At 39.3% G+C, this 27,996-nt stretch overlaps 1 protein-coding gene across 11 annotated transcripts in view; it reads left to right on the top strand.

Annotated features, from left to right (window-relative positions):
- Positions 1-27,996, top strand: part of SRPK2 (SRSF protein kinase 2) — a 246,461-nt gene that overhangs the window by 183,961 nt on the left and 34,504 nt on the right. For all 11 annotated transcript variants that reach the window (XM_027071709.2, XM_027071712.2, XM_027071705.2 and 8 more), the window contains 4 exons: positions 18,832-18,940; positions 19,601-19,688; positions 19,922-20,009; positions 22,293-22,399. In XM_027071709.2, coding sequence (XP_026927510.1) covers positions 18,832-18,940; positions 19,601-19,688; positions 19,922-20,009; positions 22,293-22,399 — 392 coding nt within the window. The remainder of the gene's footprint in view (positions 1-18,831; positions 18,941-19,600; positions 19,689-19,921; positions 20,010-22,292; positions 22,400-27,996) is intronic.

Below are 27,996 nucleotides of genomic sequence, written 5' to 3'. Positions count from 1 at the left end.
TTTATACTGAATAATATTCTGTGGTCAAGATATATTATATTTTGTTTACCCATTTATCATTTGGTATACATTTGGTTGTTTCTCCTTTTTGGCTATCAAAAATATGCTACTATATATACACATACATACACATACACTTTGTATATGAGTTTTTAAGTGGGCATGTTTTCTTTTTCTTGGGTAACCCTAGGCGTGGAATTGTTGGGTCATATTGTAACTCCTTGTTTAAATATCTTGAGGAATTGTCAGACTGGATTTGTGAAGCAGCCACATGTCACTGTATATCCCCACCAGCAGTGTATGAGGATTATAATTTCTCTGTATCCTTGCCAATACTTACTTTTGTTTTGGCCATTCTGTTCTTATGGAAGTGGTATCTCATTGTGATTTTGATTTTCATTTTTTAAAAGACTATTGATATTGACCATCCTTTCATATGCTTATTGGCCATTTACATATCTTCTTTGGAGTTTCTATTTGTGTGTGCCTGCATATGTACTCACATGAATGTGCTGAGGCCATGGTTCATAGTAACACACGTTGTTTTCATTAGAGAGTCCATGAGAATTTTCCTCCACTCTCAGTACATGGGAAAGTATACTGCTACCCCAGATGTCCTGATTTATTATTAACGGTTTTAACACTGTTGTGATGCCCCCATTTCCTTATCGGCTTTTGATGTTAGAACTTGAGGTTCACACCCATGGTGGAAAGTGACCAAATATGCATATTCCTATAGCTCTTTATTTATTTATTATTAAAAAAAAATTTTTTTTAATTTTTTTTCAATGTTTTTTATTTATTTTTGGGACAGAGAGAGACAGAGCATGAACGGGGGAGGGGCAGAGAGAGAGGGAGACACAGAATCGGAAACAGGCTCCAGGCTCTGAGCCATCAGCCCAGAGCCCGACGCGGGACTCGAACTCACGGACCGCGAGATTGTGACCTGGCTGAAGTCGGACGCTTAACCGACTGCGCCACCCAGGCGCCCCATATTTATTATTAAAAATTTGTTTAATGTTTATTTATTTTTGAGAGACAGAGAGAGATAGAGCATGAGCAGTGGAGGGGCAGAGAAAGAGGGAGACCCAGAATCCGAAGCAGGCTCCAGGCTCTGCGCTGTCATCACAGAGCCCAACACAGGGCTCTGACTCACAAACTGTGAGATCATGACCTGAGCTGAAGTTGGACGCTTAACCAACTGAGCCACCCAAGCACCCCAGTATAGCTCTTTATATTGTGGAATATATGTTTACTTCTTATTTGCTAGTTCAAAAAACTATTATGAAAGTTTTATATGCTTAATGTTAAAAATTCAAACAAAGTAGGAAGTAAGCAAAAACTTAAAATTCTCACTTTTACTTCCAACGCTTTTCCACAGTCCCATTTCTCCAAGGTGAATTGAAAGGGTTTATCCAGAAATTAATACGTATATATGCACATCCATCCATATGTGTATAACTTCCATAAATGAAATTGATCTGTGCATAATCCATATAATGCTATTTTTTTCCCAGCAACATGTATGGAATCAGTTCCATGAATCTGCATCATTATAGTTCTGCATCATTGTTTTCTGTATAATGTTGTGTTCTTATTTACTTACTCTAACTGTGTATTGATCAGATATTTAAAGGTTTTCAGTTTTCACTATTGTAAATAATGCTGCTGGGAGCTGCTTGTATATTCATCTTATGCATTTGTTTTGAGCATAAATATGTAGAGAGGATTAGCTAGTTTTAAGCACAGCATATTTTGATTTTAACATGTCAACAGTTGTGGAGCTTGGATGGCTGAGGCACTGGAGCATGTGACTCTTGATCTCCTGGTCGTGAGTTCGAACCCCACATTAGGTGTAGAGATTACGTAAAAATAAAATCTTAAAAAAAAAATGTCACCAGTTGCCCTCCAAAAAGATTATACTGATTTATACATATGTTGGAAGTACATGAGTATGGTTCCACATGGCACCACTAACTACATGGTATTACCAATAGTCTCTTTGTTTTTATTTATTTCTAATATTAATAATGTCCATATTTTTATTTTATTCTTTTTGTGTCATGTGACGTTGTGTTTATTTTACTTTATTTTTAAACTTTATTTTAAAAAAAAAAATTTTTTTTTTAACGTTTATTTATTTTTGAGACAGAGACAGAGCATGAACGGGGGAGGGGCAGAGAGAGAGGGAGACACAGACTCTGAAGCAGGCTCCACACTGTCAGTGCAGGACTCGACGTGGGGCTTGAACTCATGAACTATGAGGTGAAGTTGGACTGAGGCACCCAGGTGCCCCTGTGTTTATTTTTTAAAGAAGATTTAACTCTTAGACTATAATTTCTTCATCATATCTTGATTATGCTTTACTCTTTTGTCCTTTTATATGCTAATTAAAATCACGTTACCTCTTTCTGCAACTTTTATTGATCCTTTCAGCCTCCTCAGCTCTTTTCACTATGTCACTCCTATTCAGCGTGAACGTTCAAACTTGAATCTCATCAGACTTCCAGACCCAAATTCTTCCCAGGAGAATACTCATTTTTCCTATATTAGTAATACAACTGAGATGGTAGTGTTCCCTCTAAAACTGTTAGGTCTGAGGCATAAAAGTAGGAGTTTTCAAGACAGCAGGATATAATAAATAGCAGCATTCAGTTGAGCCACATTTTGAGGAGGGTGAAAGCTAAGACAAGGCCAGTGAGAATTACCTGCAGGGAGAGTTCCCAGTGACACCAATGACTGGGGCCAGTGATGGGTCATGGAGATGTCCAGGCATACTGGAGAGACCATAGCAGGTTCTTGCATGAAACTTAGCCGTCAGATGAAGAGAACATTTTATAGCTTGTTGGGGGGTGAGGTCAGATATGAACCAGGGAAAGTTGATTTTGGGACAGGATACCTTGAGCATATTTCTAGGCAGAAGAGAAGCAGTCTGAAGAGAGGTTGAAGGACCAGCAAGGAAAGAATTAAATGAGTGATTTGGGGGGATAGTAGTCTTGGAGAGATTGAGGTTACCTCTTTCTTGCAGAATAGAGGAGTTTTTAACATAGCTGTTGTGGTGAGCAGAGTAATGACTCTTCTGGCTATTATTGTTGTGTAACGAATTATCCCAGAGCTTGCAGCCTTATGCCAACTTTTAATTTTGCTCATGATTTTATGGATCAGGAATTTAGAAAGGGCAAAGCTGGGATGGTTTGTCTCTGCCTCATGATATCTGTGGCTTCAGCTGAGACATCTCAAAGGCTTGAAGTGACTTGATAGTTGGGCTCTAGAATTATCTGAAAGCTTACTCTCATATCTGGCCCCTGGACCAGAAGGATTGGACCATTAGAACTGCCAGCTGGAACATCTCCATGTGGCTTGGCTTCCTCATAGCATGACGGCTTCAGAGTAGTCAGACTTCTTACTTGGTGCTGGAGTTCCAAAAGCAGACACCTACCTTACAAAGTGACAGTTTCATCGCCTTGTACAGCCTAGCCTCAGAAATCACCCAGTCACTTGTACTATGTTCTTTTGTTTGGAAGTATCTCAGAAGCCAGTCAGACCTGTAAAGAAGAGAAGTAGAGAGTTCCTTTTCTTGATGATAGAACATCAGGGCTCTAGAAGAGCAAGTGGTGTGGAAGATACTGTTGGCATCCTTTTTTAAAGAATACAGTTTGTCAGAAGAATGTCACAAGAAATTATTAAAGGACATTGCTGACTCCCCAAGTATGTTTAGCTGTATCTGTTTTGGGTGTAATCATTTAACTGCTTTTCCTGGAGCATAAATTCATTTAATACTCTTTTTTTCTGGCATAGATTATAAGCCATAAATCTAGAGCCACAAGCCTAAAGTCCTAACTATATGTAAATGCTGTGTTGGGTACCTAACATAGGAGTAATGTACAAGTTGGTACATGAGTTAGGCTTTCTCATGATGATTAAGCTAGAAAGCACGAATTGCTCTTGGATTATAAAACTAGATGGGACTTTAGATTGAGACTCAAAAATAAGTTATTTTTTTAAAATATTTATTTATTTTGAGAGGGAGAGAGAGAGAGCATGAGCGAGCAGTAGAGGCGCAGAGAGAGAGGGAGAAAGAATCCCAAGCAGGCTCCTTGCTGTCAGCACAGAGCCCAATGCAGGGTTCGATCTCACAAATTACGAGATTGTGACCTGAGCCAAAATCAAGAGCTGGACACTTTACCAACTGAGCCACCCAAGTGCCCCTCAAAAATAAGTTCTGTTTTCCATATATTTGTTAAAGACCTTTGACTTATACATTTGTAGTCCTTTGAATCTAAAACCTATGTTCTTTTTCCCGTTTTTATATTTTCTTTAGTTGAGAATTTGGATTATTCACAATATGTTATTCTTCATTTTTTATAAGAGATAGATGGGAAAATGCCTGCGGGTGTGTGGTTGAGTCAGATACTGCCATGCGTTTTCGTACATCCTTGCGCTTTTATGGTCAGTAGGAGCCAAAAATAACAATAGGCCTTGACGTCTTGAAGGAACTTAATCTTTCAGTTATATATTGATATCTGAGTGCATATAATTATGGCCTTTGGTTTTAAATAGCCAGGCAACTGCTCTCAGGGTTCTTTTACTTTAAAAGTGTCTTAGTTACTGAAAGAAGTCTCAGTACTTTTCACCTGTCTTCTGATTTCTGAACTCTGCTTTTACCTAAGACTTTCTCATTCTAAAATCAGTTGTTTCCCTAGTTCGTATTTTTTGTTCTTTTAGGGTGGGGTGGGGTGGGGTGCATGAGCGGTGGAGGGGCAGAGAGAGAGGGACAATCTTAAGCAGGCTCCATGATCAGTGTGGAGCCTGATGCGGGACTCTATATCACGACTGTGAGATTATGACCTGAGCTGAAATCAGGACTTGGATGCTTAACCAGCTGAGCCACCCAGGCAACACCTCCCCCCAGTTCATATTTTAATATATTGTATTTTAACTTATCCAGAACATAATTAATAACCAAGAAGTGAGCCCAGAATCTTTGAGTATATATGAACAATGTCCAGGTTCCTGTACTAAAGCCCGTGTTTACTAAAAAGAGAAAGTGTATCCTTTTAGAATTTGAGACAGTATCTATTTACTCTTCTTTTGCCCACAACACAAATAAGGAAAAGGCTAAGAAGAAGAAATAAGATGTAAAATCCATAAAAATCATAAAATCCCAATCAATATTACAGCTTTTGCCTGCTTGATGTAGTGATAAAATTTTTAGGCAGAAAGACCACATGTCATGGTGGGGGGTATGTCAGATTGTCATCGCACTTCTGTACATTAACGCTTTAGGCCAAAAGAAAATAGAGTAATGCATTTGACATACTCAAGAAAAGAAATGGTGAGCCAAAGATTTTGTATCCAGTCAGATAGACCTTCATTCATAGAGGACCCACATAAATTGTTAGGTTACATGCAAATTCTGGGGGCATATTTTTCTCTGAGAAATTGGTTTACAAAAAAACCCCTCAAAACTGCAGACAATCAAAATTAATGCAGAAGCATGGACATAAAGACTTATTTCATTAAATGACAAAACTAACACCTGAAAAATTAACACCTCTATCAGTCCTCCGGAGTATTTATCTTACAGCATACTGTTAAGTAGATTTTTTTTTTTTTTGAAGGAGAGAGAGAGAGAGACAGAGACAGAGCATGAATGGGGGAGGAGCAGAGAGAGAGGAGAGAGGGAGACACAGAATTCGAAGCAGGCTCTAGGCTCTATGCTGTCAGCACAGAGCCTGACGCAGGGCTTGAACCCATGAACTGTGAGATCATGACCTGAGCCTAAGTAGGACGCTCAACCGACTGAACCACCCAGATGCCCCTATTAAGTAGATGTATTAACTAGATTCTCAAATGGACTTTAAAGAATCTGTATTTAGTTTCTGTTGACTGTGTTTTTCAATATAAGGGCAAATTTTATAACAACGTATTTCGTAGAGGAATGGTTTAGATTCTCCTATCAAAGATACATGAAGAGACCAATGGCTATGCCTGGCATAGTGTATTTAAGAAACAATAGAACTTGTTGGTAATGAATATAAAATGTGTCTTTTAACTCTCTTGAACTGTGAATTCTGAGACTGGTAGGCTATTAGTATGCGCAATATATTTTCAGTGAAATTGCACACTTAGTTCTATGTGTATGTATGAGAAAAAAAGCTTGTGACCCAAATTACAGAGTCAAGTGAATCTTTGTCCTTGGTCTCTTAAAAACAGCCATTAGCCATTTATGATCTGATGTTTACTCCTATGCATTTTTAAGGACTACCAACAACCTCCAAGGTGCATTTATAGAATACTGTGTGTTTTGGGGAGCCTGGGTGGCTCAGTCGGTTGAGCGTCCAACTTGGGCTCAGGTCATGATCTCGTGTTTCATGGGTTCGAGCCCCATGTAGGGCTCTGTGCTGACAGCTCAGAGCCTGGACCCTGCTTTGTGGATTATGTCTCCTGCTCTCTCTGCCTCTTCCCCTCTCGTACTCTGTCTCTGTCTCAAAAATAAATAAAACATTTTTAAAAATTAAAAAAAAAAAACTTGTTTTTTTTTTAATTTTTTTTTTTAACGTTTATTTATTTTTGAGACAGAGAGAGAGACAGAGCATGAACGGGGGAGGAGCAGAGAGAGAGGGAGACACAGAATCGGAAGCAGGCTCCAGGCTCTGAGCCATCAGCCCAGAGCCCGACGTGGGGCTCGAACTCACGGACCACGAGATCGCGAGATCGCGACCTGAGCTGAAGTCGGATGCTCAACCGACTGAGCCACCCAGGCGCCCCTGTTGTTTTTTTTAATGGTTGTTCATTTTTGAGAGAGAGAGAGTGCGCAAGCTGGGGATGGACAGAGAGAGAGGGGAGGATAGAGGATCCCAAGCTGGCTCTGCACTGACAGCAGCGAGCCCAATGCAGGGCTCGATCTCAACAACCGTGAGATCATGACCTGAGCCAGAGTCGAAGTCAGATGCTCAACCAACTGAGCCACCCATGCATCCCTAGAATGCTGAGTTCTAAACCATTCTTGCTGGATGGTTCAGAATGTTCTAGACTACAGAATGTAGAGATTAGGCTTTTAGAGTCTGGCTTACCCCAATATGCAATTTGCATGTCCACTGTGGGCTCTGTCATTCTTGAGGGTCTTTTCTAGCAAAGTGAAAGTGTCAACATCACTATAGTTTAGAAAAATTTTGCTGTAGCTACAAAATTATAGCACTAAAATGACAGGAAACCTAGTTATTGATCATAAAAGCAGATAAAATCCTTACTGTATTTGATTTTTGTTTAGAATCACATTCTAATTTTGTAAACATTGGGAGCTGTTAGCGGACTTTAACCCTTAAATGTTTGTAGATCCCATTATGGCTGTGTTCAGGATCTTAGAAATCCTATCACAACTCGATTTCCATTTCACTAGTTTGTTTTGAGTACTATACATTTTAATTTTGCAGTATAAAAAATACAAGTTTTCCTCTATACAATTCTCTTAGTGGTGTTTTTATATGATATTACTTGGGATATATTTAAATTGTTCGTTTCCTATTTCCCCTATCTGATCAGAAGACAAATAAAGGGAAATCTTCTAAGGATATACTGTGTTACTAAATTTTGTTCACAATTAATAATGAAAGTCTACCCTTGAACAACTCTCAAGGCTCTTCACAGTCTGATGCCAGTGTGCTTTTCTTGCTTGCTTTCTTAGCATCAAACACAAGTATTTATTTTACCATGAGCATGCCTTCCTGCTGTTGTAATTTTCCTCATGCTATCTCTTATTCCTTCTGGGCCTTCCTCTGTTTTCCTGTGTAATATTAACCCAGAATTTAAATTTAACCCACATCTTAAACTGGTAAAGCCTTGCGCATTTTTCCCTCACATCATACCAAGGAACAGAGAACCATCCATGTCTCTTGTGTTCTGTGCTCTCTCTCTCTCTCATGTGTTTATTAATTTGCCTGTTGCGATCCAGGTACTGTGTGGTGAGGATACTATCTCTTGCCCTGGTAGTGTTTAAAATCTTCCAGGAAGACATGAAAAAAAGAATAATTAAAATATTGTGTTCTGTAACAGAACATGATGAGGCATTATGGAGGCACATAAGACAAGCACAGGACAGGAACTTCTCCTCAGCCAGGAAAATCAGGAAATACTTTCTAGGAGAGGACCTTGTTTGAGCTTATCCTGAAAGATAAGTAGCTGTTGATTGTATCCGAACACTTTCACATAGTGGAGACATTTTACACATAAAATACATAGAATACAATAGACAAATAGATGAGGAAATTCTAGAATAAAAATAATTAGTTACATTAAGGTTGATACATAAAGGTTTATTAATAGATATATGTACAATTTAAAAATGTTGCACATTTTCTTCTGTTTCTTGGTCATCAGAGCAAGGAAGGAAATGCAGTGGTTGTGAGACTGACAGTTTTCATAAGAGGAAAGTAAACTAGTCACTCTAAACTTCTTGGTGCTGAAGATAAATGTAACAAGAACCAAGACATTTCTGAGATTTTATTCTTCTTGCAAGCTAACAAGTTAGCCAGCCATTTTCATAGTGCTTACATAAGACATGAGACTCCCGAGTCAGAAACAAAGGATTTTATTACTTACAGCACCACAAGCAGCATGTACTCATGTTCATACTGGTTCCCCTTACCCTCCAAATCCCACAAGGGCCATGTGGAGGCAGGCCCAGGTGGACGCTCTGCACACCATGGAGCACCAAGCTTAGGAAGCTCTAATCTTTTATGGGCATGCAGCCACACCTCCCCGCCTTTGTTCCTGAGGGGACATACTTATCATACTGGGCAGAAACCACTGCGCCCTCTTCTCCAGAAGGAGATGGTATGTGTGTTTTCCAAAGTTACTCACTTTGGAAAACCTTGAAAGGTAGTCTGGAACAAAGGCTACCAATGTCTCTGTTCAAAAGATGTTCAGATAATCTGGTTGGTTCTGGACAGGATTTTCTTATGAGGTGTTACAGTCATGCTGAGGCTGCAGTAATCTGAAGGCTTGACTGGCCCAAAGGATCTCCTTCTCTCATCATTTCACTGGCTGTTGGAAGGTCTGAATTCCTCATGCTGTTTGACTAGAGGCTTCAGTTACTTGCCACATGAGCCTCTCTACAGGGCTGCTCTCAACAAGCAGCTAGCTTAGCAGAGAGAGGGGAGAGAGAGCACCCATGATAGAAGCCAGCGTTTAAATAAGACGATGATAAGCCCCACTCTTTTTTTTTTGACACTGGTATCTCTTGGGAAATTACATTTAACTTGAATTTTGGAAATCTTGGTACTTTTATATTTTAATGTTTGGATAAACCATTAATAAAAAGGTAAGTTTCTACAATCAACTTGATATATCACGTCAATAAAAGAAAGGATAAAAAGCATGTGATCATTTCAATAGATGCAGAAAAAGCATTTGATAAAGTACAACATTAATTCATGGTAAAAACCCTCAACAAAGTAAGTTAGAGGGAACGTACCTTGGCATAATAAAGGCCATATATGAAAAAAAAACCCAGCGAACATCATATTCAACAGGGAAAAATTGAGAGCTTTTCCTCTAAGGTCAGGAACAAGACAGGGATATCCACTCACACCACTTTTTTTCATCCTGGAAGTCCTGGCAACAGCAGTCGACAACAAGAAGAAATAATAGGCATCCAGATCAGTAAGGAAGAAGTAAAGCTTTGACTATTTGAAGATGACCTGATACCACATGTAGAAGACCCAAAAGATTCCACCAAAAAAACCTGCTAGAACTGATAAGTGATTTCACTAAAGTTGTGGGATACAAAGTCATATACACAAATATGTTGCATTTCTGTACATCGATAATGAAGCAGCAGAAAGAGAAATTGAGAAAGCAGTCCCATTTACAGTTGCACCAAAAATAATAAAATACCTAGGAATGAATTTAACCAAACTGGTGAAAGACCTGTACTCTGAAAACTACAAACACTGATGAAAGAAATGGAATGATATTCCATGCTATGGGTTAGAAGAAAAACACTGTTAAAATGTCTATACTAACCAAAGCATAGGTTTAAAGCAGTCCCTATCAAAATACCAACAGTATTTTTCATAGAACTAGAACAAACAGTCCTAAAATTTGTATGGAACCGCAAAAACCCCCAAATGGCCAAAGCAGTCTTTAAAAAGCAAAGCAAAGCTGGAGGTATACAATTCCAGACTTCAAGTCATGTTACAAAGCTGTAGTAATCAAAACAGTATGGTACTGGCACAAAAATAGACACATAGATCACTGGAATAGAGTAGAAAACCCAGGAATAAACCCATAATTATATGGTCAATTTCCAATAAAGCAGGAAAGAATATGTAATAGGAAAACGTCTCTTCAACAAATGGTGTTGGGAAGGCTGGACAGCCACATGCAGAAAAATGAAACTGGACCACTTTGTTACACCATACACAAAAATAAACTCAAAATGGATTAGAGACCTAAATTGAGACCTGAACCCATAAAAGTCTTTGAAGAGAGCACAGGCAGTAATTTCTCTAACATTGGCTATAGCAGTATTTTTCTAGATATGCCTCCTGAGGCAAGGGACATAAAAGCAAAAATAAACTGTTGGGACTACATCAAAATAAAGAGCTTCTACAGAGCAAAGGAAACAATCAAAACCAAAAGACAATCTCCTGAAGATATTTGCAAATGACATAACTGATGAAGGGTTAGTATCCAAAATATATGAAGAACTGATACAACACCCAAAAAACAAATAATCCAATTAAAAAATGGGCAGAAGACATGAACAGACATTTCTCCAAAGAAGGCATCTACCTGGCCAACAGACACATGAAAAGGTGCTCAGCATCACTCATCCTCAGGGCAATGCAAATCAAAACCACAATGAGATATCACATCACACTTGTCAGAATGGCTAAAATCAAAAACACGAGAAACAACATGTGTTGGGTAGGATGTAGAGAAAAAAGAAACCTTCTTGCACTCTTGGTGGGAATGCAGGCTAGTACAGCCACTGTGGAAAACAGTATGGAGGTTCCTCAAAAAACAGAACTACCCTCCAATCCAGTAATTGCACTATTAGGTATTTACCCCAAACGAAAATGCTAATTGAAATGGATACACGCACCCTTACGTTTTTTGCAAGGTTATTTACCATAGACAAACTGGAAGCAGCCCAAGTGTCCATCAGTAGCTGAATAGGTAAACAAGATGTGCATATGTACAATGGAACATTACCTAGCCATAAAAAGAATGAAATCTTGCCATTTGCAGCTATGTGGATAGAGAGTATAATGCAAAGAAGAATAAATCAGAGAAAAACAAATACCATATGATATCATTCATTTGTGGAATTTAAGATACAGTTGAGCAAAGGAAAAAGAGAAGGCCAAACTAGAAACAGACTCTTAACCGTTCTGGTTTCTGGAATGAAGGTAGGGTATGTGTGGGGTGGGGAGTGAAATAGGTGATGGGGATTAAGGAATACACTTATTATGATGAGCATTGGGTAATGTATAGAATTGTTGAATCACTATATTTAAATTTTTTTTTTTTTTGATTATTTTTGAAACGGAGACAGAGCGTGAGTGGGGGAGGGGCAGAGAGAGAGGGAGACACAGAATCTGAAACAGGCTCCAGGCTCTGAGCTGTCAGCACAGAGCCTGATGCGAGGCTCGAACCCATGAACCGTGAGATCATGACCTGAGCCAAAGTCGGATGCTTAATCGACTGAGCCACCCAGGCGCCTGAATCACTGTATTTTATACCTGAAACTAATATAGCACTGTATGTTAACTCTACTGGAATTAAAATAAAAACCTTAAAAAAAGATAACTTTCTTTATGACATTTGACAGCTATAAATCATCATATCTGGAGTGTCACAAACCTTTTGCTGATTGGGCTACGTTAATGAATTCAATTACACGTTGGGTCAGTTAGTTTTACCATCTTAAGTAGCTCTAGACACTACCCTGAATCCTGGCCTGCTGACTCATTCATCTGTGTCTTTAGTCGTAGTGGGTTTGGATAATGGCAGAACAACAGTAAACACTTAGGTGGCACTTAATGTGTCCCCATGTGTGGTTCTGAGCGAGTGACCACAGGGGCAAGAGTAACCCAGAGAAAAAGAGCAATTTGCTCAGTGTTACTAGCTAGTAAATGCTGGTGTGATTCAAATCATAATCCTTTTTGAAACACATACCTGAATGAGTAATTGGTAGTAGGCAAGAGCTTAAAATTATTTGTTGGACTTTATATTAACATTTCATATATTCATTGCCTCTCAATCTATGTGTTATACTTAAATCTCTGGCTCTACTGCAAAAATTGATTCTGCATTTATCTTATTTTATCTTCAAGTGAGTTTTGTTGTTACTTCTTTTGGTCATAGGTAAATAGGAACCCTCTTTTGAAGGATTTTCCTTTGCTCTGAGTTTCCCTGTAGCGTTCTCTCCCATTCATTAGTGTTACAGAGACTATTTGGTATAATGACAGAGATTATATTCATGAAGTTTTTTTTTTTTTTTTCAGTTTATTTATTTATTTTGAGAGAGGGGAAGGGGCAGAAAGAGAATCCCAAGCATGCTCCGTCCTGTCAGCAAGGAGCCCGATGTGGGCTCGAACTCAAAAACCGTGAGATCATGACCTGAGCAGAAGTCAGATGCTTAACCAAGGCACCCAGGCACCCCCTTTTCAGTCCTTTTAATCTAGGAATGAGCCCCCTCTTCTTATAGTTCCCTGGAAACTTTAAGTCTGATGCTGCCTGTAGGTTTTTCACAGAGGCTTTTCTGTTCTTGCTTTGTCAAGAATTTTGATCAGGAATTCATGTTGGACATCAGGAAATGTTTTTTTTCTGTGTTTATCTAGCTGATCATATGGTTTCTAAGTTTTTATTCCCGGAATAAACCCCAGTTGGTCATGGAGTATTATCTGTTTTATATGTTGTTTAATTAGATTTGATAAAATTTCATTTCGGTTTTTATATTGCCATCATGGGGAAAATTGGTCTGTAGGTTTCTTACCCTTTGCCAGCATTTGGAATGAAAGTAATGCTGGCTTCATAGAATGGGATTGGGAGTGTTTCCTCCTTTTCCGTTTTCAGGAAGTGTGTAGAATTGTTAGTATTTTTCCTGTAAATGTGTGAGATTATTCACCAATTCATTTTTTTATGGGAAAATAAACTACAAACTGATTTTTAGAAGACCAATATAAAGTTATTTAGGTATATATTTCTTGATTGGAGGTTGGATATTTTGTGTCTTTCACGGTATGTGTCCATTTCATCTATGTTTTCATATTTATAGGCATAAAATTGTTTGTAATACTCTCATTATTCTTCTAATAGCTGTAAAAGTATGTAGTGGTGTCACCTCACTCATGTTGCTAATTCGTGTTTTCTTACTTTTGTCCATGGTCAACTTAGCCAGTTTATGATTTTCATTTTCTCATAGAGCCAGCTTTTGGTTTCACTGATTTGTTTTTCTATTTTTTATGCTTCTTATTTCACAGATTTTGCTATTATTTTTATTCTTTTTTCCTTCTGCTTACGTTGGGTTACATTTGTTCTGTTTCTATTTTCTTAGTCTGGAAACAGCTTATTGATTTGAGATCTTTTTTCTTTTCTGATGTAGACATTTAGAGCTCTAAATATCCCTCTTAAGTGTTAATGTTTCTAGCAATATTTCACAGATTCTGATTTTTTTTTTTTTTTTTTAGCATTTATTTATTTTTGAGAGACAGAGAGCGTGCATGGGGGAAGGGCAGAGAGAGAGGGAGACACAGAACCTGAAACAGGCTCCAGGCTCTGAGCTGTCAGCACAGAGCCTGATGCGGGACTCAAACTCACGAACTATGAGATCATGATCTGAGCCGAAGTTGAACACTTAACCGACTGAGCCACCCAGGCGCCCCATCACAGATTCTGGTCTTAAGTTTTCACTTTCATTTAGTGTAGAATACTTTATAATTTCCTTTTGATTTCTTCTTTAACCCATCAGTTATTTTGAAATGGGTTAGTTTCTCAGTTTTGTGGTATTTTCTGTTACTCATTTCTAATTTAATTCTATTGTGGTCTGAGAGCATGCTTTATGCATCTTTTAATTGATATTGAAACTTGTTTTATGCCCAGTATTTGGTTAATGTTGATATGTGTTCCATGTATTAAAAAATATATATTTGCTGTTGAGTGTTCTCTAAATGTCAATTACATCAAGTTGGTTGATGGTATATTCAAATCTTCCATATTCTTAGTGCTTTTCTGTCTACTTGTTCTATTACCTTTTGAGGAAAGGAACATAGAAATCTTCAGTGATTCCCCAGATATGTCTGTATTATCGTTCTGTGAACAGATTTCTTTTTAGCGTCCCTTCCTTTTTTAAGACTGTGTTGGAAGTGATTCTCAAGTATTTTCTATGACTTTTGAAAGCCTTCATTGGTTAGTGAGAGAAACCTCCCCATCACAGTACTGAGAAACTAGTGTCTATAAAAAAAAAAAAGTAATAATACACCTTCAGTGGAAAATAAAGACTTTGCTGCAAATCCTTCCAGACTATTGTATATGACAGAATTCTGAACTTTTGATTCAGTCAAATTGATTAATTTGGGCTCAACAAGGAAAAGGGAGCCCTCTTTATCTTTGACCAATAATTCCAGAACAGCTCAGAAACATCGTTTTAGGATTGTCTTCTTTGGATCCTTAATAGTACAAGTAGAACTTGAGTTACACTTTTCGTGAATGTGCTGGAGGACTAGGAGTCAGAGAAGAAATCAGTGAATGAGTGTAATTACTTAATCCATTTTTATTCTCTTGTATTTGTAATCAAATCTAATATTTTTGTTCTAACTTTCTTTAAAAATCAGAGGAAAACTTCTCAGTGCTAAGTGCATGACCTTTACACTAAATAATACATATAGTGAAATACAAATATGTCAGCCAAACCGCAAAGCCATGGTAGTTGTCTAGTGCTTGAGTCTTTCTGGTACTCTGCCCAATGCCACGAGCAGGGTCTACTCCCGTACTGCCTGTGGTACAGCAGCAATAGGAGAGGCTCTTGTGTAGTCTGTGACTGGTCGTGAGATTCCTTGTGTGCTAGGTGGTGTTCTGAGCCATGGAGTGGCCATCGCTAATGGTCATTATGGGTGCATGCTTTAGCTGATCTCAGGGAACTGGAGAATTTTTTTTGGCAGAGTTCCTGAAGGGTCCATTTTCTCTAATTCGGCGGGTGTTCGTTAGGTTGATGTGGTTGCTCTGCTCTGGGGAGTCATGCTCAACCTTTCTGGCAGCATGAGTATTAGTTACCCTTCTGTGACAAAGAGATTGAGAAATGGTCTGAAGAGACTTGTTTTCTGTAGCAATCTGGGAGTTAGGGTAGGAGAATATGTAGAATATAGACTTGAAATTGTCAAATTTATGTCAAATGTCCAAAATAAAAGGATAGATGTTTTAGCACTTTTATTGTATTCAAAAATTGCTTCTCTGCCTCTCTTGTTTGGTTGGCCTGTTTTTAGGTATGTTATTCTTTCTTTTTCTTCTTCTTTTTTTTATCCTCTGCTAGGTACATTATTCTTAGCTCGTCTCTGGGCTCCTGAGATAAATGGACTAAACTAGTAATTTCCTTTCTTCAACTTTCAAAGTCCCATTGAGAAAAGGAGCAGCTGGCTTCTGCTGTGATTACATTGGAAACCACGCTCTTCTGTTCTTGCCCACGTGGACGCACTCTGGGCTGTTTGAGAATTCAAATCTGAAACAGCATAGTGATACCAATTTCTTCTCTTTATGCATAATTAAATTATTTTTAAACTTAGCGACTTTAATGTTGGCACTAATATGCAATTAAGTAGTCAGGAGCTTTTAATTAAGCTATCAAGTGTTCCCTGTATACTAAGTCCAGGAAATAGTCCTACAGTTGTTGAAAATGAAGCTCATTTCTTCCTGGTGGACACAGTGTGGACTTTGGAGTCAGACCCAGTTTCCAGCCCTGAACCTACTAAGCACTGTGTCTGAGACTTGTGTCTGCTTCAGCAGTGGAGAAACCTCACCATCTGCTTGGTGGGGTGGTTGTAAGAAATTTCAGAGACACTGGCGTTTCCTAAATACTTTGTGTTGTGAGGGGTGCCTGGGTGGCTCAGTCGGTTAAGCGTCTGACTTCGGCTCAGGTTGTGATTTCACGGTTCGTGGGTTCGAGCTCCACATTGGGCTCCGTCCTGACAGTTCAGAACCTGGAGCCTGCTTCGGATTCTGTGTCCCCCTCTCTCTGCCCTTCCCCTGCTCACGCTTTGTCTCTGTCGCTCTCTTTCTCAAAAATAAACAAACATTAAAAACACAATTTAAAAAAATAAAAAAAAAATACTTCGTGTTGTGAAATGTGACTTGTTTTTTTGAAGGAATCATTTCCTGTGCAAATATGTCTGGAATTTGCAGCAGGCTCCCTTCTCTTTAAGGTTCCTTCATGCGTGAAAACTTTGGGCTTTTGGAACCCCTTTGGTCAAGAATCCTCTCTGCTTCGTTGAACTTTGCATTTCCCAAACAGACTTTTCCTCTCTTCTTCTCCCCACCCCTGCCATGGAACGTTATGGAACATATTGTAGTTTATGTTTCTTTTCATGGAACGTGGTTTTGAAAATAAAGTGCCTAGTACAATACCCCTAATTTGTACTGGGTAAATTATAGGTTTTTTCCTCCTTCTTTTCAGTGTTAATGTTAATGGTTCAAAACTGAATTGTAAACTCAGAGCCCACTTCAATTTTAGTCTAACCTTCTCAGTAAGTAATCAGCCATTTTGTTCTTCCAGGTTTTTTTTGAGATGTATTTAATCATATATAAATACTGTATAAGCACTGTATAAACTTAAGGTGTACAGCACAATGACTTGATATATGTGTATATTGTGAAATGATTACCACAGCGAGTTTAGTCAGCACCCATCCATCCATTTAATAATTTGCTATATTTTATTCTTCATTTATTATCTTTTAGTTCATATCTTTTACCCAAAATGTTGTTAAAGACTTTGATGTTAAAATACGAGAAATGCAGTGTACAGGTAGGAGAGTAAGAATCTTGCAGCGCAGTGTCTGGTTAAATTCCTGCTTCACTAGTTCATTTAAGTAACATCTTAAATATTCATAAACATTCATAGTATTTCTTGGAAGTTTGCTCCTAGCACTCTGAAAGATACTTAGGTGTAGTGAAAGATGTGGCGTAGATACTTCCTGCACCTACTTTGAGCCTCTGAACACTAGGTGGAAACCATGCATGTCTTTCTTGAGTGACTTGTAAGAATTCTGTAGATTTAAAAAGTGAGAAGTAACAACTTTGCAGTAAAAAAGCAGATGTTAAAAGAATAAACAGTAGGAGAGTATTTTGTTGTTTTAGTAAGAAATGAAGATAGATAAAAAGAATAAAAGTAATTTTATGCCCAGAGATATTTGTTGCTAACATCTTACCCTCCTAGATTTTTTTCTTGTGTAGTCCACAAAAATAGTACCATGTTTATACACGCTGCTTTGTAGCCGGCTTATTTTACTTGCACATGCGAAATAAAGGGCTTTTTACGCCAGATATCTGTGAAAGCACCCTTATCCTTCCCGAGTATCTGCCTTAACAGCGTGCCCTCTCTCACTCTCCAGCCTGTTTCTCAGCAGAAGTTGGAGGTTGGAAGAAGAGTGAGGAGAGGAGCAAGCTGTCTTGGAGGGTAAACTGTTGTACCTTATGTGATTCCTTATTGGCTGTGTGTAAACTATTGTGTATGCAGAATTAGGCAGAGTACGCATCCTTTATTTCGCTGAGTTATGTTATACTGACCCAAAAAGATTTGCATTGAATTTATTGCTTAGAAGAAGAAGAAAAGGTTGTTTGGAAAGATCAAAAGCTGGCATGGGCATATTTTGTACACCTAGAATTAATAACAAATCTGAAATTCTTTGGGCACCTGGTGGCTCAGTCATTTGAGCATCCGATTTCAGCCCAGATCATGATCTCACAGTTCGTGAGTTTGAGCCCCGCGTTGGGCTCTGCTGACAACTCAGAGTCTGGAGCCTGCTTTGGATTCTGTCTCCCTCTCCCTCCCCTCCCGCTCCCCCCTCCCCCCTTCCCCCTTCTTTCCTCCTCCCGCCTTCCCTCCCCCTCTCCCCCTCTCCCCCTCTCCCCTTGTCTCCCCCTCTTCCTCTCTTCCTCTCTCCCTGTTTCCCTCTCCCTCTCAAAAATAAACTTTAAAAAATTTTTAAATAAAAAATCTGAAATTCTTGTAATGGAGTACTGGATGGTTTGTTTACTTTCTAAGTTAAATCCAAACAAACAAAAAGCCAAGAAGAATGGCAAAGGACATTTTACTCTTGATGAAAGATATTTTTAAGAAAAATGTTAGATTATTAAACATATTTTGATCTGATTTTATTAGAGCTTGATTGCATGGTATCAAGAACTGACAAAAGAGGGAGCTTGGATTAAGCTCAGTTGGTAGAACATGTGACTCTTGATCTCAGGGTTTTAAGTTCAAGCCCCACAAAGTGTAGAGATTACTTAAAAAGAAATGAAGTCTTGGGGCGCCTGGGTGGCACAGTCGGTTGAGTGTCTGACTTCTGCTCAGGTCATGATCTCTGGTTTGTGAGTTCGAGCCCCATGGTGGCCTCTGTGCTGACAGCTTGCAGCAGGAACCTGGCGCCTGCTTCTGATTCTGTCTCTCTGCCCCTGCCCTACTCATGCTCTGTCTCTGTCTCTCTCTTTCAAATATAAATAAACATTTAAAAGATAATAATAAAATCTTTAAAAAAAAGAAGAAAAACTGACAAAGGAAGAGAATTTATTACTGTTTCTCTGAAATTAAAAAAAAAATTTTTTTAATAAAAGGTGGCTACCATCCGGTGAAAATTGGAGACCTCTTCAATGGCCGCTACCATGTCATTAGGAAGCTAGGATGGGGACACTTCTCAACTGTCTGGCTGTGCTGGGATATGCAGTAAGTGTTCTTTGTCATTTGTGCATTTCATTTCTGGTCTAGTTCAACCTTTATAAGACAGGCTGGCTGAGGAGCAGAGGTGTTTGTGTGGTGGCCTGAGAGGACATAGCATAGGCCTGCTCCACCCAGCTAGACATTCCCCCCACAGTCTGAAGTTCTCGTCGGTTATCTTAATGTATTAACTTCCTTCTGCTTATGTATCTGCAGCTTATTCAGTGATACTGCATGACATTGGACGTACTGTTCTTCTAGTAATTCATGCGTAGCAGAAAAATATTCAAATGTAAAATAATAATGTATAGGCCTTTAAATCAGTGGTTTCTGACTTTTTTAAAAAAGTCATGAGCCCATAGTATAAAACTGCACCGCTGCCCAGTGTACATATACATACATACTAGAACAGAAATGTTAACAGAGTAATACTGACTCTACATGATGAACTCTGACATTTTCCCAGTCTACCTTATTCTTATTAGGAAAAAACAAACACACAACAAAAAAGAGATTATTTTGATCCATGAACCTGTTGCTTAATTATGGCCACACAGTTTGAAAAGTACTGTTTTAAAGGAAAGGTTATTAAATGTTTCTGTTTATTGAATAGATCTTATTATAATGATCACTTCTGATAATATAAAAAATATGCATTTTTTTTTAAAGGGGGAAAAGATTTGTTGCAATGAAAGTTGTAAAAAGTGCCCAGCATTATACAGAGACAGCCTTGGATGAAATAAAATTGCTCAAATGTGTAAGTACTGCAAAAATGTGAATAATGTAAGAAAAATTAATGACTTAAAATTTTATACAGGAATTTTTTTAGGTTTTACTTAATTAAAATTGAATTTATTTTTTATAAATTCAAATACTGAATCATTTATTTTTAAAAATATGACTTTTACTAAGACATTTTTGATTGGTATAATGGAAATGACTTTCAGTCTTAAATGCTTCCTGTTCTTGAATTCATTTTTCTTTCCATAGGTTCGAGAAAGTGATCCCACTGACCCAAATAAAGACATGGTAGTACAGTTAATTGATGACTTCAAGATTTCAGGCATGAATGGAATACGTATCCTTATTGACAGTTCTTCTGCTTCCTAATGGCTAAATTATAATGTAGCTTTTCTTTTTACTTTTAAAACATGGCAATATTTCATACTCATTTAAACTTCTGTTTCCTGTGCCCCATCACTGTCCATATAATGCCTCTAGTATGATCACTGAGTGTTGTAAAATGGTATGCCAAAATATTCCCCAATTCCTGCCAATCTGTTTCGGTGTCTTGGGTAATCTCTCTGGGGCCGTACAATTACTCAGCATCCTTCTTGTACATGCTGCTAGCTCTTTGACATTCTTCTTGTCCAAGCACTGGGCTCTACCTTCAGTATCAAGCTGGGGAGTGCCTTACATATGTGTAAGTAGAGAGCAGAGAAAGATTAACCGCAGTCATCTTTACATATTACAAGGAGCAAAAGATCGGGTGTGTCAAGAGCCAGGGTCTTCCCTTGACTGATCTTTTGCTCCCTCCTTTATATCATGTTTGGAACAGATCTTGATATTTGACCTGCTCAGGCTCCAGAAACCTGAGGACAAAGCCATCCCCCAGCCCACATCGACATCCTGTTTCTGCATCTCCTAAGCCTTAATCTTCTAGGGAAGCACTCCTGCATATGTTTGAAGGAGATTCTGTATTTCTTCTAGAGATTGGACTCGAGGGTACTAGTAAGTGCCACTGCCTGCTACTGTCACCTTGCCCTTTGCCTCAAGATCATTTCTGCTAGCTGCTGAGTGCATTTCCCCCCTTGGTAGATAGGAAGATAGAGCTGGTCCTCTGCTCTGTCCCCAGGTGAGCCTGTCTGTGAGCAGGCGTGGCAGCCCCTCCTCCTGTATCAGTTCTGCAAGGCAGTTTGCTGGGATAGCTGACAGGGTCTCTTTGGAGAAACCACCTGATTTATGGGCAAGTATACATTCCAGTGGCTATTCTTACCTTTAAATAAATTGCTCAGAAACCATTATGGTCCCATTTGGTCAGTGCTTAGAACTATTGGCCTTTGGCTCTGTGTCTTTTACTAACTTTAGTCCTTAGTTTGCCATTTTTTATAATGAGTTGGGAAATAAAACTTCTGGCTTAGATTATCTGTGCATGAATCTGTAATATTCTCGAACACTGTAGAAATATTTTATTAAAAAAAATACTTAAAGTGACAAATATTGTGGTAATGTGAGTGGTAGATCCAGGTATTGTAGAAAATATTAAATCAACCAACCTGTTTTAATAACCTGTCTGTCAGCTTGCAGGGATGAACAGTATATTCTCAAAGGCTTTCAGAGCCAGTTGAAGTTTTCCTGTATGAATGATATGAATATATTTGTATGATGGACTCTGATGGATCATAGTTCTGGAGAGTCCGTGATTGACTAGAATTTCTATTGGGGGAAAAAAACACCCAGATTCCTGAGATTTCATTATTTTAGGTGGGTCTTAGTGCCATGTCTTATATTGTCATCTTGTGTTATTGAAAGCTGCCTATAGTGTTAAAGTTGATCTAGTTCTGCAGTGAAAGATAGTATTGAAGGAAAAGATTAAATGTCTTCATTATGTTTTTTAAATTTCTATTTTGTAAAGTGTTCTATGGAATGGAAATTTATTTTTTTATTTTTTTAACGTTTATTTTTGAGACAGAGAGAGAGCATGAATGGGGGAGGGTCAGAGAGAGAGGGAGACACAGAATCCGAAATAGGCTCCAGGCTCTGAGCTGTCAGCACAGAGCCCGATGCGGGGCTCAAACTCACGGACCGCGAGATCATGACCTGAGCCAAAGTCGGACGCTTAACTGACTGAGCCACCCAGGCGCCTGTGGGATGGAAATTTAGACAGTCAGGGAGGATACCTAAGACATTTTTGTTGTTGTTGTTGTTGTTTTCCTCTCATCAGTTTTTATGAGGTTTCAGCCTGGTTCACTTTTCATTAAGGCTGATTATCAGGAAGGAGGGTGTTGAAATGATCGAGAGCACAGGGAGGTGTGGGGTTGGGTCGTGGTCCATCTGGAACCGTGTGATGCCAAAGAGCACTTCCAGCTCCTGGGTTCGCTGTGGTCACTTCTGTGTATGGTGGTGAGCACATTGTTTGAACGTGACGAGCACGCACTGAGTAACATCTAGGATATGAGTACTTAGTGTTAGATCTCTTCATTCAGGTGAGAAACAGCAGGTGACTACTTGTGGTATTATTGATACTAGTGATGTTGCGTTTCATAAAGAAAGAAATGCCAAGTGCTACAGCGATGGCTGCTTTGAGTAATTGCATCACTCCAGGAAATGTATCTGCAGATGGTCCTTAACCGTGTCCCAGATGTCTGCATGGTCTTCGAAGTGCTTGGCCACCATCTCCTCAAGTGGATCATCAAGTCCAACTACCAAGGCCTCCCAGTACGTTGTGTGAAGAGTATCATTCGACAGGTGAGGACATGAGAACAGCCCCCACCCTCCATTACCTAACTGGCTAGTCTTTCAACACGGATTCCTGTTCTTAAAAATATGCTTAGCATACACATGTGCACACACACTCTCACACACATATAAATATATATAATTTTGATTTTACATATATACATGTATATTACAGTGCATAACATTTTGAACTTGTTATGTCAATTTTATATTTATTTAATGATATGCCATCCTGTCTTGTAAAGAGAGAAATTTGTAAATGTCAGGCATGCATTTCTTTTGGTGTATTGATCTTTTATTTAAAGTAAATGGTATGGTATACTGAGAGATTGTTTTATCTAATGTCATTACTACAAAATGTCCCACTTAGTTCCTTAGAAAATAGTTCAGAAGAAATAGATAATTTGTGTTTGTTTACTATTTCTGCATATCTTTGGATAGAGTCTAGATGAAAGATAATACAAGGCATGTTTAAGTTGTATAGGGAGGGGGCTCTTGGGTGGCTTAGTTGATTAAGCGTCCGACTTTGGCTCAGGTCATGATCTCACGGTCCATGGGTTCGAGCACGTGGGTTGACAGCTCAGAGCCTGGAGCCTGCTTCGGATTCTGTGTCTCCCTCTCTCTCTGCCCCTCCCCCGCTCATGCTCTGTCTCTCTCTCCTCTCTCTCTCTCTGTCAAAATAAATAAAAACATTAAAAAATTTTTTAAAATAAAAGTTGTATAGGGAGTATTGTATTAGATTTGTATTTTGTTCAATTGCCTTGACAAAAGAAAACCTCTAGCTGGGGTCTGGTTCGGTTATGATGTTCCTGCAAATATTTCTAGAATGAAAATATACACATATCAGAGATCTGGTAATGAGAAATGTTTACCAGATTCAGTTTTCTGTATGGGATATATCAGTCTGTGCTCCTCATTGCCTTGCTAGCCTAAATTAGGAAAGTTGGAGATATGACTTATTCTGAATTACCTGTTCTGACATCATGGATAATTGCTGAGGATAGTGTTGCAAAGGAAGTAATATTGGGGGGCGGGGGTGGAGGGGGCGGGGGTTGTTGCTTGGTTTGCTTGAGAAGAGGATTAGGTGATTTGGTGCCCTTCTCTTGTCCCCAGGGCCCAGAGCTTGAGCAAGGCCTGCTCAGGGGTTTCCAGACCTGAAATACAGGCCTCAGTTCAGAATTCTTACATAGGTAAAGAATCAGGGAATGATTTACAATTAAGAATTGTGAATTCAAGAGAAGCCTACAAAAGAACCTTCCTTACAATTGTAGTATAGATAGTATTTGCACATATGCATATAAGTAGGTTTTTAACTTTTGAAATTGTGTATAGGTAGCATTGTTGAGTCAGCCTGAGTGTTCACCATTTATGTTTGTCTCTTTGCAGTGCAAATTGGCAGCTTGTCTTCTAACATTATATATGTTACACAGGAAGAGAGGCTGGAGGGAGAGGGGCTCTTTGCCTTGGCTTATACAGTGGAATGCTATACTTGTACATAGTATTATGTTAGGTATACAGACTTGTGGCCAGATTTTGTTTAATAATATCTGTTCCCCTTTAGACTTTAGATAGTAGCACTTTAGTATTTTAACATGGTTAATAGCTCAAATAAAAAAACAATTTCCCTTTAACATGGTGGGGGGGGGGTGGGTTGTGATTAATGTCAGTTGGAGTTTTTCAATCCCTAAATAACACTTCAGTGTTTATAACTATCAGTGGCAACTCTAAACTCTGAAAAAAATCATCTTGTTAAAACTCTGAAAAAATTTCTTAATTATCTCTGATAAACCCTGAAAATATTAAGATTTACTTATTCTAACAAAAAGTAAATAATTTGAGAAATACCGCCTTGCATATATTTCATGTAGGGTCTGTCTTTCCCTTGAACCCCGTACTTTGAAAGATATATGCAGTTGCCACAGCGACTGACCATGTCACAACTCAGGCTGGGCAGTGAAGGAAGGTGACTTCCCAGAGGAACCATTCGTATTTATTTTGTGTTCCAGAAAAGGGAAACAAAATGTAGCCTTTCATAGCAAATGAAAGAGTCTGTAAATCTAAAGATGAAATTCTTGGGGTTTAATGGAATTTTAGTGGGTGCTTGCTGAATGAACAAATGATTTTAATGACTGTGTTATCCTCAGTGTAATTCACATACACCGTGCTTTGCACGCTGAGAACTTGAGTGTTCCACTGGTCTAAAATTTCAAGATGCAGTTTTCATTTTCTGTACTTAGTTATTGTAGGCAGTATTAGAAGTTTTGTGTATATATGTGTGTGTGTGTGTGTGTGTATATATATATATATTTTTTTTTAAGAAGAATACGGAATCTGGATTTTTTCCCCTAAGTTTGTAACTTTCAAAGCAGTAAATTGATATATATCCCAGTTAATAATCTATATATCTGAGTTTCCCTTCATTCCCTTTGATTCAGTCTGTGGATTCAGTATTTTAATCCTTTATTAATAGACCTCACAGTTACATTGCTTCCCAGAACCAGACTAGGTACACCAGCTTTCTAATACCCTTCCACTGTGTGGCCTCCTTTGCCTTCAGTCAGGCTAACCCTGTGTGACTCACCCCTGTCAACTGTCATTTGCTGTGCTTCAGTTGTCACCGAGGCATCGGGTCTTTGACTCCCAATCTTTCTGCTTCCAGCGCCACCATCCTTAGTTCAGGCCCTTATCACCTCCAGCCAGTCCTCTCCTTCTCTCTCCTCTCCCAGAGGCTGTTCCGCTTCCCTGTCCCAGGTTTTTCTCTGTCCCATTGGCAGTTACCTTCCAAAATGAAACTTTGCTTCAGTAATTCGCACTTTGCATTTAGAAACCTCTAGTACCTCTCCATTGCCTGTTGACTAAAGCCTAACTGCTCATTGTTCACTCTCAGGAAGCAACATGTGGGGTGATAAAGAGCTTGGGTTTTGGTGTCAGATGTGTCCTTCTCAATGCTAAGGGACCTCAGCTTAGTTCCTTAGCCTCCTTACGCCACAATTGCATCATGAATGAAGTGAGAATGATAATGGTACCTTCCTTGCTAGATTATTGTTACAACATAAAGGGATACTACTATTGATTATTACAAATTTTTTTGAAGTTTATTTACTTATGCCGAGAGCGTGCTGGAGAGAGTGAGAGAGAGCATGAGTGGAGAGGGGCAGGAAGCGAGGGAGAGAGATTATCCCAAGCAGGCTCCAAGCTGCCTGTGCAAGCCTGATGTGGGGCTCGAACCCACAGATGGTGAGATTATGACCTGAACCAAAACCAAGAGTCAGATGCTTACCCAGCTGAGCCACCCAGAAGGCCTGATTATTACAAATTTTTATTCAGGGCTTAGTATGTGCCAGGCATAGTTGTAAGTACTTTGCAATTTTTCATTCATTGAGTATTCATAGTAACTCTGCAAAATAAGTATTTTTACCCTTCTGATTTTATGGGAGAGGAACTGAGGCATTGAGAGGTTAAGTAACTCACTCCTAGTTAGGAATTAACTTAAAAAGTAGTAAGCTGTGGAACCGGAATTCATACCCAGGTGGTCTGGCTCTGGAGATCTTGTGTTTAGCATTTTGCCCAGCAGCATATACACCATTGGAATTGTATTTGGCCTAATGTCCGATAACATTTAAATCACTGTTCTTCCAATGAACCTATTTATGGGTTTCTGCCATCTGGTATCGACCCGTATTTCCCCTTGCAAACCCTGATTCCGCTTTTGTCTCCTAGCAGGTGATTTTTTTTTTCCCATTAAGTAATCTTTTAAAGAAAATAGGTAATACATGTGAGTGTTCTAAAATGTATGTCCTTCAGATACCCAGTTTCTCTCCTAGAGCGAACCAAGTTACCAATCTCTTATGAATATTCAAAAATGCCCAGGTGTTTGTAAATACATGTTGATTTACCGGAATTTTTATTCATAAATGGTTACCAGTTTCATTTTGTAGGTATTTTAGACAAAGTTATTCACCTTGCCCGTTTTTTTTTTAGCTGCACATCTTTGATCACTTCCTTTGTCTTAGGTTCTTGAAAATACCATCTTTTCTTTTCTGCCCATGTTTTTATTTTTTTTATTTTTTTATTTTTTTCAACGTTTTATTTATTTTTGGGACAGAGAGAGACAGAGCATGAACGGGGGAGGGGCAGAGAGAGAGGGAGACACAGAATCGGAAACAGGCTCCAGGCTCTGAGCCATCAGCCCAGAGCCCGACGCCGGGCTTGAACTCACGGACCGCGAGATCGTGACCTGGCTGAAGTCGGACGCTTAACCGACTGCGCCACCCAGGCGCCCCTCTGCCCATGTTTTTAAAGACTCAACCAAAATTTTGCTTCTGTGACAAAGTCTTCCCCAGTTCAAAATGCTATTTGTGCCCTCCTCAGTATGCCTGCGGCCTGCATTGGGTCCTTCCCTAATGATTGTGGAGTCTTACAGCACGAGCCACAGTTCGACAGGCCTGGCACAAGACATTTGGACTGGGTAATTCTTTGTCATGGGGACCTGCCTTGTGCATTGTAGGGTGTTGCCAGCCGACTAGATGCCTGTATCAGCTGCCATCGCCGCACCTGTGACCATTGAAAGCGTCTCTCAGCTTTGTCACATGTCCCCGAGGAGGCAGAATTCCCTCCTGTTGAGAACCTGGAACAGGGGAAAGTGCAGTGGATACACACCTTGCCAATAGACTTCACTTCAAATAATAACTTGGGCACTTACTGTTTTGTGACCCTGATCGGACCACGTAGCCTCTGTGAGCCTGTCTTCGCATTTGTAAAATTGGGATGATAGTTCGTAACTTGTGGCTTTATTGTGGAGATTATTATGGAGGGACTGCTGATAAAGCATCCGGCGGGGCGACCGGCGCATAGTAGCCACTGTGTCTTCCCACCTGCCGTGTGAGCTCTCAGAGTGACGCATCATGTGTGAGTTCTCTTTGCTGCTTCTTCATGCAGTAGGTGGTCAAAGGATGTTTGTGACTGGTTGTCTTTCCTTAAATGAAGGAAGAAGTGTCCGTTTCTCTTTTTACTCTACAAAATGGCTCACTTGCTGTGATTTGATGGGCTTGTCGACAACACTACCACCTGTTGATCATTTTAAAACTAATGACATAGTTGAATCATCTGCTTTTTCAGGGCTTCTGATACACTGTTACCAGTCCTTTGGTCAGTTCTTAGCCGTCCTCAGGTAGCCCTGGTAACCTGGTTCTGGGTCGGAGAAGGACCGTGCTGGTGGCTTCTGGGATGCCGTGGGCAGCCCCTGCCTTCCCCCAGGCTGCTGCACCGGCTCAGTTGTAGACTCTTGTGGGTGTCTGTTCACCCCCCAGCTTTCATTTCTTTCTTCTTTTTAAATCAGCTTTATTGAGGTCTATTTCATGTGTCGCTTTTATTTCTGAATCCAGAAGAAGAAAAAGGATGCTAGTGTTGGCCGTGTTTATTTGTGGTGCATTAAAGGTCTACTGCAGGTGATGTGGCTTCTTCAAATGCTGTTGCTCTTCTTTAAATGTTTATTTTTTATTTTATTTTTGAGAGAAACAGGGCACAAGCAGGGGAGGGGCAGAGAGAGAGGGAGACACAGAACCCAAAGCAGGCTCCAGGCTCCAGCTGTGAGTACAGAGCCCGAC

This window comes from Acinonyx jubatus, chromosome A2 (genome assembly GCF_027475565.1).
Source record: "Acinonyx jubatus isolate Ajub_Pintada_27869175 chromosome A2, VMU_Ajub_asm_v1.0, whole genome shotgun sequence".
NCBI classification, from domain to species: Eukaryota; Metazoa; Chordata; class Mammalia; order Carnivora; family Felidae; genus Acinonyx; species Acinonyx jubatus.
Note: the sequence above shows the minus strand (reverse complement) of the source record. Positions and strands in the feature narration are given on the sequence as shown.